Source organism: Micromesistius poutassou, assembly GCF_964030765.1.
Source record: "Micromesistius poutassou genome assembly, chromosome: 21".
In the NCBI taxonomy this organism is placed as follows: Eukaryota; Metazoa; Chordata; class Actinopteri; order Gadiformes; family Gadidae; genus Micromesistius; species Micromesistius poutassou.
This window is the reverse complement of record NC_140291.1, coordinates 9,633,210-9,646,645: the sequence shown is the minus strand read 5'-3', so window position 1 is coordinate 9,646,645 and position 13,436 is coordinate 9,633,210. Positions and strand designations below refer to the sequence as shown.

General features: G+C 44.0%; 1 protein-coding gene across 2 annotated transcripts in view; it reads left to right on the top strand.

Annotated features, from left to right (window-relative positions):
* The window catches only part of jmjd1cb (jumonji domain containing 1Cb), a 100,394-nt gene that overhangs the window by 46,827 nt on the left and 40,131 nt on the right, over window positions 1-13,436 (top strand). For both annotated transcript variants that reach the window (XM_084485804.1, XM_084485803.1), the window contains exon 2: window positions 670-861. In XM_084485804.1, coding sequence (XP_084341930.1) covers window positions 670-861 — 192 coding nt within the window. The remainder of the gene's footprint in view (window positions 1-669; window positions 862-13,436) is intronic.

Genomic DNA, 13,436 nt, shown 5'->3' with positions numbered 1-13,436 from the left:
TGCAAACAATAGATGCACAAAATGATGGTGGATATAAATAGGAGGGAATCAGGGAGAGGGAAAAACTGATGTTTTTCTTTCCTATACAGAGAGAAATTTTTATAAAGACTGGAGGATGCAAGGGAGGGATGGACCTAGTGCTTCTGATTGAGCTCTGCTGTCTTCCTCACACACTCACCCCTCCCCCCTTGTACACTCATAATAACAACAGTCAGGCTATACTTGGCTAGTCCCCGTGAATATAGATGTGAAGAAGACCCAAGTCCCGAACCATGGACAGCCCACAGATCCTTTGTGCATCCTGGCAGTACGTCATACCAGCAATTAGATGTGCAATGCTATTGGCAATCATTAATTTGTTCCATTTTCTATATATTTGAAGCATTTTAGCAATGCTTGGAAATGTGTGTGTGTGTGTGTGTGTGTGTGTGTGTGTGTGTGTGTGTGTGTGTGTGTGTGTGTGTGTGTGTGTGTGTGTGTGTGTGTGTGTGTGTGTGTGTGTGTGTGTGTGTGTGTGTTAAGAGGAACACTGAGTGTAGGAACACAGTTTGGTGTGTTAAAGTGTCTCCGGCTGCTCCATTCTCACTGTATGCTATGTTCTGCCGCTAGCCTTGGCACTGCTTTCCCTGCTGCCCGCTAACCCGTGTCCTGCTGTGTTTCTGTGTGCAGGTGTACGTGGAGTTTGACGACCAGGAGTGGGAGAAGCGAGAGTGGGTCAAGGTCTACGAGGACTTCCAGCTGTTCCTGCTGCAGCACCAGCTGGTCTGGGCCAGGAGGAAGGAGGGCGGGGGGGAGAGGGAGCAGGGTGGAGGGGGCCTGATGCAGGGGACCAAGGCCAAACACATACAGTGGCCCGCCCTGGTAAGCAGCTTTTAGTCTTGATGATACAACTCTATGTCCTGTCCCTCTGTGTTTAGTGGGTCAGTACAGCAGCACCAACAGATCACAACAAACAACACTCTCCAAACAGAGTTTTATAGGATCCCGTTCAGAGAGGGCTTTGATGAATCAGGTTGTGCTGCTCTGTGCTCTGCATCGCTGTCTGACTCTGTGGTGCAGCTCACTGTGTGGTTTTGACTATTTTTTTTCATGCTTTTAGTGTGGTTTAACTGTGGCAGCCGTGCTGCATTTGTTTTTGTCTGTTTGACTTTCATACACACATGCGCACACACATACAAACAAACCCACACGCACACACACATGTTCACACATGCACACACACACTCAGGCTAAGTTCCTGAGGAAACACGCCTCAGTATTCTCATTATGTAATGACAGAGCAACGCGCCATCTGGCACAAGAATGGGCGATAAGTCTCATAAAACACACACACACACACACACACACACACACACACACACACACACACACACACACACACACACACACACACACACACACACACACACACACACACAAACACAAACAACTACCTTTCTGTTAAGCTGCTCGCTGGGGTTTCAGTGCTGGACGTGATGTGTGTCAGTGTGTCTGTATCTGAGGAGCCAAATGACCAGATTTGGCAGTGGTTAGGTTGACGGTTGCTTAACCGGAGCTTTGTGACCCTCACTCCTGTTGTTATTGCAGTAGGGATGCAAGAAACACCCCAAACCTCCAATCAAGGTTCAACCACTGTCCAAATATCAACAGTGCTTTTCTTTAAATCGGCCATAGTTTCCACCATTGTACACACATTGAAGAAGTCTCTGTTAGGGATGGGCCGATGGTCGATTCTATCGACTATTGACAATAAATGGATTCCATCGTCGATCGTCTCAAGTTGCCGATGAGAAGGAGATTATTATATATATTTTTTTTTTTCGGAAAAACAACGCTGTGGTGTGCTGTGTGTGGTGTGGTGGCTACTTTTACAGCTTAAAAAGCCCCGCAAATTGTAATTGAAGTTAACTGGCACAGGTGGAAACGCACTCTGTAGCGCTGCCCTGCCGTATTCACTCACCGCTATGAGAGGAGAGGGGAGGGGAGGGGCTCGAAACCTACCGGTCTGCTCGCACGGCGAAATGACATCACACTCCGCTGCATGTCACTTTGAAAAACTTTTAAAAGAAAAAATAAATTATTTAGGACTTGATGATATCAGGCTATATGATCAAACTAATGAAATATTAGAAGAGATAATTTCATATTATTATGTCAGTAGCCGAGTTTACTCAGCCGAGTTTACTCGGCTACTGACACTTCTGATCCGATTAGATTTCTAATCGGAATAGATCTATTCCTATCATGCGATCCGAATGTACTGTATATGTGGCATTTACAAAAGTGGTAGTCTGTATGTCTCTCGCGCACACCTGACACATCTGGACCAGTGGCGACATTTTTATGTACTTGATTTTAATGAAAGCCCAGCAGGAGAGAGCTTTTCTCTGCCTGCTCCTTCAAATAAGAAGAAGGACAGCACAGCGACATCAGTTTCTCGTCCGGTCTTTATATCTACCCCCTCCTCCGCCGCAAACAATACATATTTGGATGAGAGTGCGCAACCAAGACTGTTGGGAGAGAGAGAGTGCTGTTATGTAAGGGATAATGAGAACAGAACGCCGGTCATTATTGGGAAAATAATCCCTGTATGTGGCATTGTAATTTAATCTTAAACAACACTCATTATCCATCTCAGTGCAGTCTCTTACCATTAAAGACGTTAAATTGAAATATAGGCTACTATACAGGATGTAGACCGACTCATTTCACGGATTCCTGTGAGACCAAGTTGCCTTAATTACATCCGTCGTATATGTCAGGTGAAAACTAAATGTCAAGGGAAAGAGGCGGTGTTTGAAAAAAGTATTTTGATCACTTATTAACACTCGTTGCTTATAATGGTTTATTTGTTTCCCAGTATAATTTCCTTAATTTAGAAGACAATTTTGTTAATTATTTTTGAAATTATTGGAAGCGAGTCGAGCTGACCTTGCCTGCTGTACCCACGGCCCAAAATAAAGAACAGCCGAGACAATATCCTTAATTCAATCATGCCGTTTCATTCTCAATTGGCTACGGATGTGAACTTGGAATGAACATGCGCAACGGGGATTTCTAAAGGTCACTGTACAGTGGCGGAGACTAGCGCCAGGAGCTGAAACATCACTACGGTAGAGCTAAGAAGGTTCTACGAGTGCTTCAGACCAACCTTACCAACAAACGACGTACGAAAGAGATTCGTAGCAAAGAACGTTTCGGGAAACACGCGAAATGTTAAGGTAGAACGTAAAGAAGAGGTTACAAATACTGGTGCTTTTGTGTATGGTGAAGCCAAACACACACCGCCGCCGAAGCCCAGCGCAGTGTCAAAAAGAACGCTTCCATTATTTCCGACGCACTAGCCCACACCGGCGACACCTTGACCTTCCCTAGCGTCACTGCACGTGAAAAAGCGCTTTTTAAAAAATGGTTTGTAAATCCTGGCTTGATACAAGGTCCTTTACTTACAGTATGGAGATTGTTGATACAGTAGATGAATAATTCCACAATGCAAAATGAATGAGCAATGACAGTAAATAAAGTGACTTAACCGTAAACAAAGTGCTGACAGGTCATAAGTAACTATGAATTAATAGTTACTTATCCCCCCGATCGCCCAACCTTAGTCTCTGTGTAACATTCACACCACAGCTCCTCTGGCCACACCAAGCTTCATACTGGTGTAGAGCTAGAGGGGTTCACCTTTACAGTCATTTCATTATACTGGTGTAGAGCTAGAGGGGTTCACCTCTACAGTCATTTCATTATACTGGTGTAGAGCTAGAGAGGTTCACCTCTACAGTCATTTCATTTTGTTATGTCCATTGGTGACATTTTGATACACGCGACACATCTGGTTGGATTCTGTTTGTTAGGCTATTGTTTAGGGTAGGGTACTTTTGTAATGCTCCTTATGTGTGGAATTACTGACCATTTGATGGCTCTATGGAGAGGAGTTCTGCTGGCTGTCTCCAGGTAAACACCGCTAGACACACACACTCAGACCGCATCAAGTCTTTTGTGACCCATGTCAGAGTGCTGACTATGTTGAATATCCCATAACTTTCCATATCTTGAAAATGACTTTCAAACTACATAAAGTGCTATTGAGATGTGTGATTATTTTAATGCAGTAGCTTAATGCAGTAGCTCAATGCTGCTGTCTATCTATCTATCGGGAACTAACTATCTCGCAAACTTGCACCGCGTGTTTGGGCAAGTTTGAACGAGTGAACTTAATAAGCGATGGAAATACTTTTTGCAACCACCGCCTCTTTCCCTTGACATTTAGTTTTCACCTTAAATATGCGACAGATGTAATTAAGGCAACCTGGTCTCACAGACAGCTTCACGCTACCAGTGTCTGTCTCGTACGGTGTGGAATGAGAGCTTGTGAAGGGACGCAGGTGCCCTTGCTGTGCGGCTGAGTGCTTGCGCAATAGCAGACAATGTCAAATCTGTCCCTGGGAAAAGTAACGTTGCACTGAATTGAAAAAGTTACCTACCGCGTTACACACAACACTGTCTACCGGTCACACCGGTCTCACAGTATGGTCAAAATCCATACCGTAGTGCAAATTCACACCGGTGTACTTTCTATACCGTTTATACCATACACCCCTAATATATATATATATATATATGATCCCCTTTCACACACACACACACACACACACACAGTATGTGTGGGAATGTATTTATCTATATTGAATGTATTTATTTTAGAAACAACATAGCATCATGTCACGACTGCATCTGAATCTCATATGACTTCTGTGAGGAAGGCAAGGGGTTCCATGACAGCTGGATCTTACCTTAGGTCAGCCCCTTAGGTCAGCCCCTTTCTCTGCCCTCTCTTTCTTTAGGTCAGCCCCTTTCTCTGCCCTCTCTTTCTTTAGGTCAGCCCCTTTCTCTGCTGGCTCTTACCGTAGGTACGCCCCTTTCTCTGCTAGCTCTTACCTTAGGTACAACTATTCATCCATAGTACCTGCTCACACTGCTCTATCTAGCATTATCTCGCTATTTGTTCCAAGTGTTATTATGGGATATGGTTTGTTTCTGCATCAGCATGGATCTAGTGGCAGGCCGCTCTGCTGGTGGTCTCACTCGCTCTCCTAGTCTCTGTCTCTGACCTGTGTGTGTGTGTGTGTGTCTCTCTCTCTCTCTCTCTCTCTCTCTCTCTCTCTCTCTCTCGCTCTCGCTCTCGCTCTGTTGTGTTGAACCTCACCTGCCAGGCAGAGGAACCTGTTGGACCTGCACACCACTAGACTAGTCTGAACTGGTTTTCATAGTCATGTCTGGAATGTCCCATGTCTGCTTTTCAGATGGTGTTTACTGGATTGCCGACTTTACCCTGAATGTTGAAATGTGTTTGTGTGTTGGGCACAAGAAGACAGCAAACTTAATTTGCGCTTTTTATTCTTTAGCCCTTTAAGAATATTTATGGTGTCTACACTCATTCATCTGGTTCATCCAGCAACAGAGAGTCACTTGCATTGAGTGTATCCATGGAAACATGATTCTCATCAGCTTTAGCGAGCTGACCTTATTGCTGGGTAGGATTTCACAGGCAGTGCTTGAATCACATATTGGTCTGGTGATGAAATACAGTGTGCGGTTTTCCAAGGAATGTTATGTTCCATAGTTTACAAAAAACAGATCTGGACGGTTTGGATGGCAACAGGCTGTTGGTTTCCAATTCACAAATACAATGGAGCATAGCGTTTAAACAAAGCGATGAATGATCTAAATCTGTGATCGGTACCGACTACTACATCATTCTCTCACATGGAAACTGTGTGTCTCTAAAAGGTGGTGTGCTCACTTTAGTTTGGGACATGGTGATTGTTGGATTGTAAGGAAAATATTGTGAAGCAAATTCCGGGCTATGTGTCACATATACGCAGAGCAAGGGTAAACTCAGAGGCCCAAAACAATAACTGAACACACACACACACACACACACACACACACACACACACCACACACACACACTCTCCCTGCAGGTCACCGAGTCACCCATCTGAGGATGTTTTCCTCTATTGTCTTCAGTCACACTGGAGGAAGGACTTCTGCTCCCCTCACTGTGTGTGTGTGTGTGTGTCTGTGTGCACGTGCAAAAAGAGGAAATGAGGCTTCTGTGGGTTTCCTGAGCTGCCTCTGACGAGGGTTTGATTTGGCGCTTGTTAGCTGCTGAGATCTAGTGATGCAGCTGCCCCCACTATTTACGCTCTGCTGTTAGTCTCTCCTCACATGGCCCCTCCCTATCCCACACATGATCCACTATCAAGGCTCGTTTACACTAGCAATCACGGGCAGAACTGTACTGCCCGGTGGTCTGCATTACCTCCATTTGTCACCTCCTCCGAATTGGAACTTGGATTTGAATTAAGTTTTTGTATTACATCTCTGTTTTTGGTGATTACTAGTCTATTTACAGGGACTAGGCCATATATTGCTTGTCTTGTCTTGCCTCCATCTTTTTGTCATACCATAATTTGTTAATTTATTAATTGCATGTCACAAAGGTATTTCTTTAGATTCCAAATCAAAATCAACTTCATTCTAGGTACATGTAGGCTACATATAACGTGTAACATATTTGAAATACATGAACAAATCCAAATATTATGTTGATGTTGCAGAATGTAATAGTCCTATATTGTTGTTGAGAGGCTGTATAAGATAGATCTGGTGTTGAACCTTTAGTGGCGGGCTGGGTAGGGGAGTTCCCCTCACTCAACAAGTTGTACAATAATGACCATGGGGAGGAACGTCCCGACAGACTGAGATTGACATGAACAGCAGCGGAGCGCTGCTGTGGGGCTGCTGTTAAGAACCATCCTATAGCTCAACAGCAGCTAACGCAGTGGGAACAGTCTCTGTTTAAAGTGAGGAAGATATAGGATATTCACCAGGTATTAGCCATGTCCCTGGTATGAGTCAGGGCAGCAGCACTCCTCTCTATAGAGCTGTTGTTTGATGATATGACTATCACTATCGGCACACCACAAAGTACCCTGCTGTAAACAGAACGGCACCTTTTATGAATGAATGGCTATAACACTAAATCCCTGTTTAAAGGGTACCCCCGCTAGCTCTAGAACAGTAAAGAGCAGGTTAGGAACTGTGAGCAGCCTAGCTCCACTGTGGGTGTGAAGCACATGGGATGTTAAACATACAGGTTCACCATCTTTCCATATATGTTAATTAGAGGAAACCATTTCAAAATAAATATGTCAATAAAAGCGCCTACAAAATCAGTTCTCAAGTACTCTCGGGATGTGGGCCGTGTATGCAATTGCAATTAAATGTTTTTGGTATGCCAACTGCCATCAGTGGGATTCTGCCTTCTTCCTCTGTGATCACAGGCCCATTCTGATACAAGAGCCAAAGGCAGTTCTTTAGGCTAGAAGGGTGGTTTGGTTCTACTACAGGCGTACCTCCCCACCCTCCTCTAGCCCCTGGGCTGGATGCGTTCCAGGCTGTACAGTTGAGCTTACGGATGGACACACCAAGCTCATCGCAGGCTGAGTTGGGCTGGCCTGGAGCAGCGTGGGCAGGGTCTATCCCGTCCACTGTTCAGGCCTTGGTGGTATTTTTGGGCCCGTTGAGTTTTGAAAAGATCGCTCTGATGTTCCGTCGATCAGTACACCAGAAGTTTTTTCTTGCCCTCTTGGGGGCTAGGGTCAGGTGGTTGTCATTAATATATATACAAATTGAATTGAATAGAAGAGAAATCGGAGTGAGCCAAGCACTTCACAATTAAACCTGAATAACCCCTGAATCCGATGTGATGCGGAGATGGAAACAGTCAGTAAAGGCTGTTGTACTTGCTCGATCACAGGTGATGGGTCCTAAAACAAGCAGTCGGAGAACACGCATGTTGGGCCTCATCGCCCTTCTTCGACGTCTGCTTTGTGTGTCAGGACCTTTTGATTCCATTTCATAGGCAGGGATCATATTCTGTTATGTTCTGACTCCTATAAAACCCCAATAAATACTATTTTAAACATGGGACATTGACTTTGAGGGCCAAATATGCCATGGTCACCCTTTTCGCCGACCATGTGTGTGGATGGGTTTGTGTGTGCTTGCCCACATGCTAACACTTGGCAGTGTTGTAAGCATGTATTTCAGAGCTCAATATTACATAATTTGTCTCCCTTGGTTCAAGGGAAGCCTTGAACCACACACACACACACACACACACACACACACACACACACACACACACAGAGTGTGACAGAGTGCATGTTGCAGTGTTGGGTGAAGTATCTATGATAAAAACAGGATCCCTAAGTAGGTCATTGGTGTGCGCGGTGTCATTAACAATGAACACAGATGCTCACATGCATTTGTAGACGAACACCAACAACACATGGGTGCGCCCTGCATTAGTCTTCAGAATGACATCATGAAGGGTGTCCCAGGAATACATCTGATTGGTTTGTACTCCAGTTAGGACCAGCGCCGGGGTCTGCAGGGACCATGGAGGTGTGTCTGAGCTCCAGCTTTTGTGCCGTTCAGACTGTGATCGCTGCAATCTGCCACAGGGTGTGTATTCAGCGACAGCTATCGTAACATGACCCCATAATGCCTGCTGCCTTCAAAAAAAGAAACTCTGATTAATTCAGTGGCCTCTTGTGTACAGGGTGATGGAATGGTAAACAACTGCCGCTCCACTGGTGGACAGCAAATCCACGGTAGAAGGGACAGGTTTGGGGTATGATCAGCCAACAACTAGGGACAGGGAGAACTGTGTCTGTGTTGTGACTCATTCTAGACATTTATTGATATAAATCAACGTAAAATCTTAAACTTCATTTTTGCAATCATAACACAGTTTAATGGCGTGTATTTAGTGATTAAAGCACTGCTTTTGACGCAGGTTTTCCTCTACTCTGAAAGGCCATAAAATGCTGCAGTTTGGACTGTTTTTGAACGCGCTATTGAAGTGTCAGCTAGCACGATCAATGGGGCATCTTGATAACTGAGCTCCTCCTCTTGACTCTTGCAGCCAGTGAGCACAAACCTTCAGGTGTTGATGTGTGGTTAGGTCCTATGGCAGTATGCAGGCTGACAATAACAGTCTTTTCACAGTTCTGAATCACCCCTTCCTTCCTACTGACCCTTGTGTCATGTCTGAGAGAAAGAGAGTGGGAACAAGCTGTGATTCACAACACGCACACACTAGAAGATACAGATATTTCTACAGTGTACACAGGGGCAATGAGTGGGAGAAGCAGATAAGAGGGAGGTGGATGAATTAGGAGCAGGAAGAGTCTGCCAGATGAAGAGGAGAACAGAGCGGGCATGTCTCTCCTGCTGTACCAACACATGATGCTGGATGATACCGCAGATACCTTCTCTGTTATGGTCACATACTTGGTGGGATTTGGCATGGATTGATGTTGTTAAAGTTTGGACACAAATTATGGACACCAAGTAGAACCCCTTTGTGTGTACTTTTTGTGTATGAATTGACAGATTGATGTATATAACTTCAACAAAGGCTCTAAGGTGCTACTAAGGCACCAGTGGAATGCATGTGCGTTTCTTGATCTGAACCCAAAATGGATTTGGGAACTACATTTGATAAGTGACTGGTGTGTGCTAAGTAACACTCCACGCTGGGATGGATGGTCAAACGACCTCACACATAACACTAGGGCTGGAGTCAGCCAAAGGAAATCTTGATCCACTGAAATTCAACCAACTCTATGACCAATTGATTGGTCGATGGGGAAAATAGTAATAATGTGCAGGTTATCTGTAGATAAAGTTAATGGGCCACAGTGCTGTCTACTCCACCCACTAGCCTCAATACAACGAGAGGCTGGAGGAGGAAGTCAGGGGGTTCAGATCCACTCATGGTCTGTTTGAGTACTGAATGTTTAACAAAAAGTTGAACTGGATAGTGTATCTGTGTGTACGGTTTAGGCTGATAATTTGTTCCAGTGGACCACCCTGCATTTTAACACTTTAGAATAGAATGAAGTATACCCTGAAGGTGCTGATTAAATAACACACATTGTACACATGTAATGGACCTTTTTGTCATGACAGAGTGGCCGATTTAATGTTCGTCTTTTTCTGTCTAGGGACCGCAGGTGCTGCTCTATGTTTCCTAGCAACTAGCATCTCATTAAGAAAATGTGAAAAAGCACGATGCCCACATGCACCAGATGCTCATGCATGTTCCCACACACGTACACACGGAGGAAGCAATACCATGAGCCCTCTTATTATTAACAGGCTTAGAATGACTAGAGAACCAAGCTGTGTGTGTGTGTGTGTGTGTGTGTGTGTGTGTGTGTGTGTGTGTGTGTGTGTGTGTGTGTGTGTGTGTGTGTGTGTGTGTGTGTGTGTGTGTGTGTGTGTGTGTCCCTCATCAGCGTTTCCCCTACCATTTTTCCAGCTTATGTGATAAGTGCACACATGGTGCTGACGTGCGTGTGCACGGTGTTGATGTGTGTGTTCACGGTGCTGATAAGTGAGTGTGCACAGTGCAGGTTTTGTGCATGCAGATGTGCGCGTGCACAGTGCAGATGTGCGTGTGCAGATGTGCGTGTGCACAGTGCAGATGTGTGCGGATCATGGAGGTTGAGGGTCAGCACTGATTCCAGTAGCGCTCTGGTTATTTCAAACAAATGAGCGACCTAATTTATTGAGTTGATAGTTAAATATCGATCTGGCTTACTAGGATGTGCTACTTTGACTAGTGCCAGCCACAAAACTAACGCAGTGTTTGCCGCAAATAGACCTTACTCTGAGGATCATTTGGTATTTTTATTGTTAAATCCATCCGCGATGGACAACACATTAAATGCTCTCTCTATCACCAACCCACTGACAACCAACCATCTGTGAGCACAGCCCCCCTCTCAGGCCCACTCTGAATCTAAACGTGATCATGTGGGGAGAAAGGATTGCTGTTTTTCCCTGCAGAGAACACGGCTACCCAATTAATTTATAGAATCAATCAGGAGTTCACCAATCAGTGTGAGGGATGGCAGGTATACCCACCGAATGGAATCTGTAACACGGTCAGAATCTCAACCAGGACTCCTCAATTGATTTTGTAGTCGCTTTTTTTGGTTTGAAAATGTTGATTCCAGTTGGTTCCAGCAATGTACACCATATGGAAAGTAATCTGTAACTTTATTATACTAAGTTAAATCTGTTCACTCTGTATTATATAGTCTTTGTTTAATCAGTTTAACCTGTATTATATACGGTCTTTGTTTGATCAGTTTAACCTGTATTATATACAGTCTTTGTTTGATCAGTTTAACCTGTGTTATATCAGTTTAACCTGTATTATAGATATTACAGATAGACTATGTGTCTATGTGCGTTACACCCACCTCAGAGCTCCATTGGCCATACAGTTCTTTACCTGCTCTTCACTGTTCAGATCTAGTGGATACACTTCTACACAGAAATTTGAATCCATTGTTAACGTTTTGAAACGTGAAATGTCTCTGGTTGAATTACTTTTGTTCAGCTATTTTTGAGAAAAAAGGACCAAACGTTGGTCCTTATTGTACTGCTGCCTGTCTCCTGGCCAGGTAAACCTCTTTTTAAAAGTCTTTAGTTCCCGGTGTCACATCATTCTAATTGAGAGCTGGAATATCTAGATGGTTTCGACCAGTGATAACCGCACTGGGCCGCCCTACTGTTGAGTCCTCACATAACATTATCTACAGGGGTTTGTCCATTAAACTGATGACAAGTCAGCAAGTTAACGTTGTGTTTAACAGACATTTAATTTGAAATAAGCAACACAATGTGACTAACGTAACGTGAACACAATTGCATACATGAACTCCGTGGACATGATTTCTGCCTGATTCTAGGATTATAGATTTTTAACTCTTTAACTAACTAATCCCACGTTACTTGGATTTAGCGACAAGTAGCTGCAGAAATGACATAACTGGAAGTCAGTTGTGTGTTTCTCTTCAAGCTTCCTATATTTAGTCTGAAGCCATTCATTCAGTATATTCTGTATAATCATGCCATTTCTACTGCAGAACACTATTTAGCTGTCAGTATTTTTCCACAATATTTCTCCAATGACAATAATGACAATGTAACAACTGTGGGGGGTTCAGCAGGGGGCACCTATGATATGTTTTCAATAAAACATATAGCATCTTAGACTAGCCAACTGGACCAATCTGAATGCTATGATGGCTATGACCTGAGGGATAGAGTGGTAACTGCCGGTGTCTCTAATGCGAATCCTTCTAATGGACACAGCTACTCTCTCTTCCATCTGCAGAATTTGAAAGTTAAGCAGGAAATTGAAGGAAAGTAAGGAAAGTGAATGATCATATCAGTTATTGCGGCCTTGCGTTGCACCAATGTAGTTCTATTTGTTATGGCTCTGTAACACAGAGCTGTAACAACAATGTAGTTCTTGTGGTGGCCTCTGTGACACAGAGCTGTAACACAAAGCAGTTGCACCAATGCAGTTCTATTTGTTATGGCTCTGTAACATAGGGCTGTTGCACCGATCTAGTTCTATTTGTTATGGCTCTGTACCATAGGGCTGTTGCACCGATGCAGTTCTATTTGTTGTGGCCTCTGTAACAAAGAGCTCCACTGATAGCTACAGCCAATGTATCGTGGCATAACTAACCTATTTGACATAATACATGACTGATTAGTGTCCAGTCTGTTAGGTCTTCCCCAGTAATGCCTCAGTTTGCGTACAGCTACCTAGCTTTTAGCTGGTAGCCACAAAGTCGGCCAAGCTACCATGTGAGGCTTTATCTGGTAATATAAATCTCCCTCTCGTGCCTCTCTCATCGCCAGATGGAGATGGGTTATTGTAATCTGTGTGTGTGTGTGTGTGTGTGTGTGTGTGTGTGTGTGTGTGTGTGTGTGTGTGTGTGTGTGTGTGTGTGTGTGTGTCTTTGCAATTCAGGAGGGAGATAGCATGGAGAATAACAAATCATATTGCTGCTCCCTCTCCATTTGAAGCTCTCACCACTCCATTGGCAGGGCCTTCCTTCCTCTCTTCATGCCCACACTATTAAGAGGCATGACAGTATACTGTAAACATTAACACACCCACGTCCTCGCCCACACAAGACACACACATTCTCAGCTCTTCTCTACACGGTGTGTGTATCAATATGCTGCTTACACAAATGCTTGCTGGTATTTTTAGGTGGCAGGTGCAGATAATATCAGTGGCAACAGCATCTGTCTCCTGGGTGGTGTTGTCACACAGATAGAAGGGTAGAAAGTATGTTCAACTCAGCACTGAGTTGTACTTTTGGTATTTAAGTATATCTAATGTAGTATTCTGGTTGTGATTTATATGTTTATTATATTATATTTATTGTCTGTAATATAAACATTTCTGCCCTAAAAATGAGGTGTGACCCTTATATTTTGCAGATGGAATTGTCCTTGAATTGTCCCAGACCAACCTATTC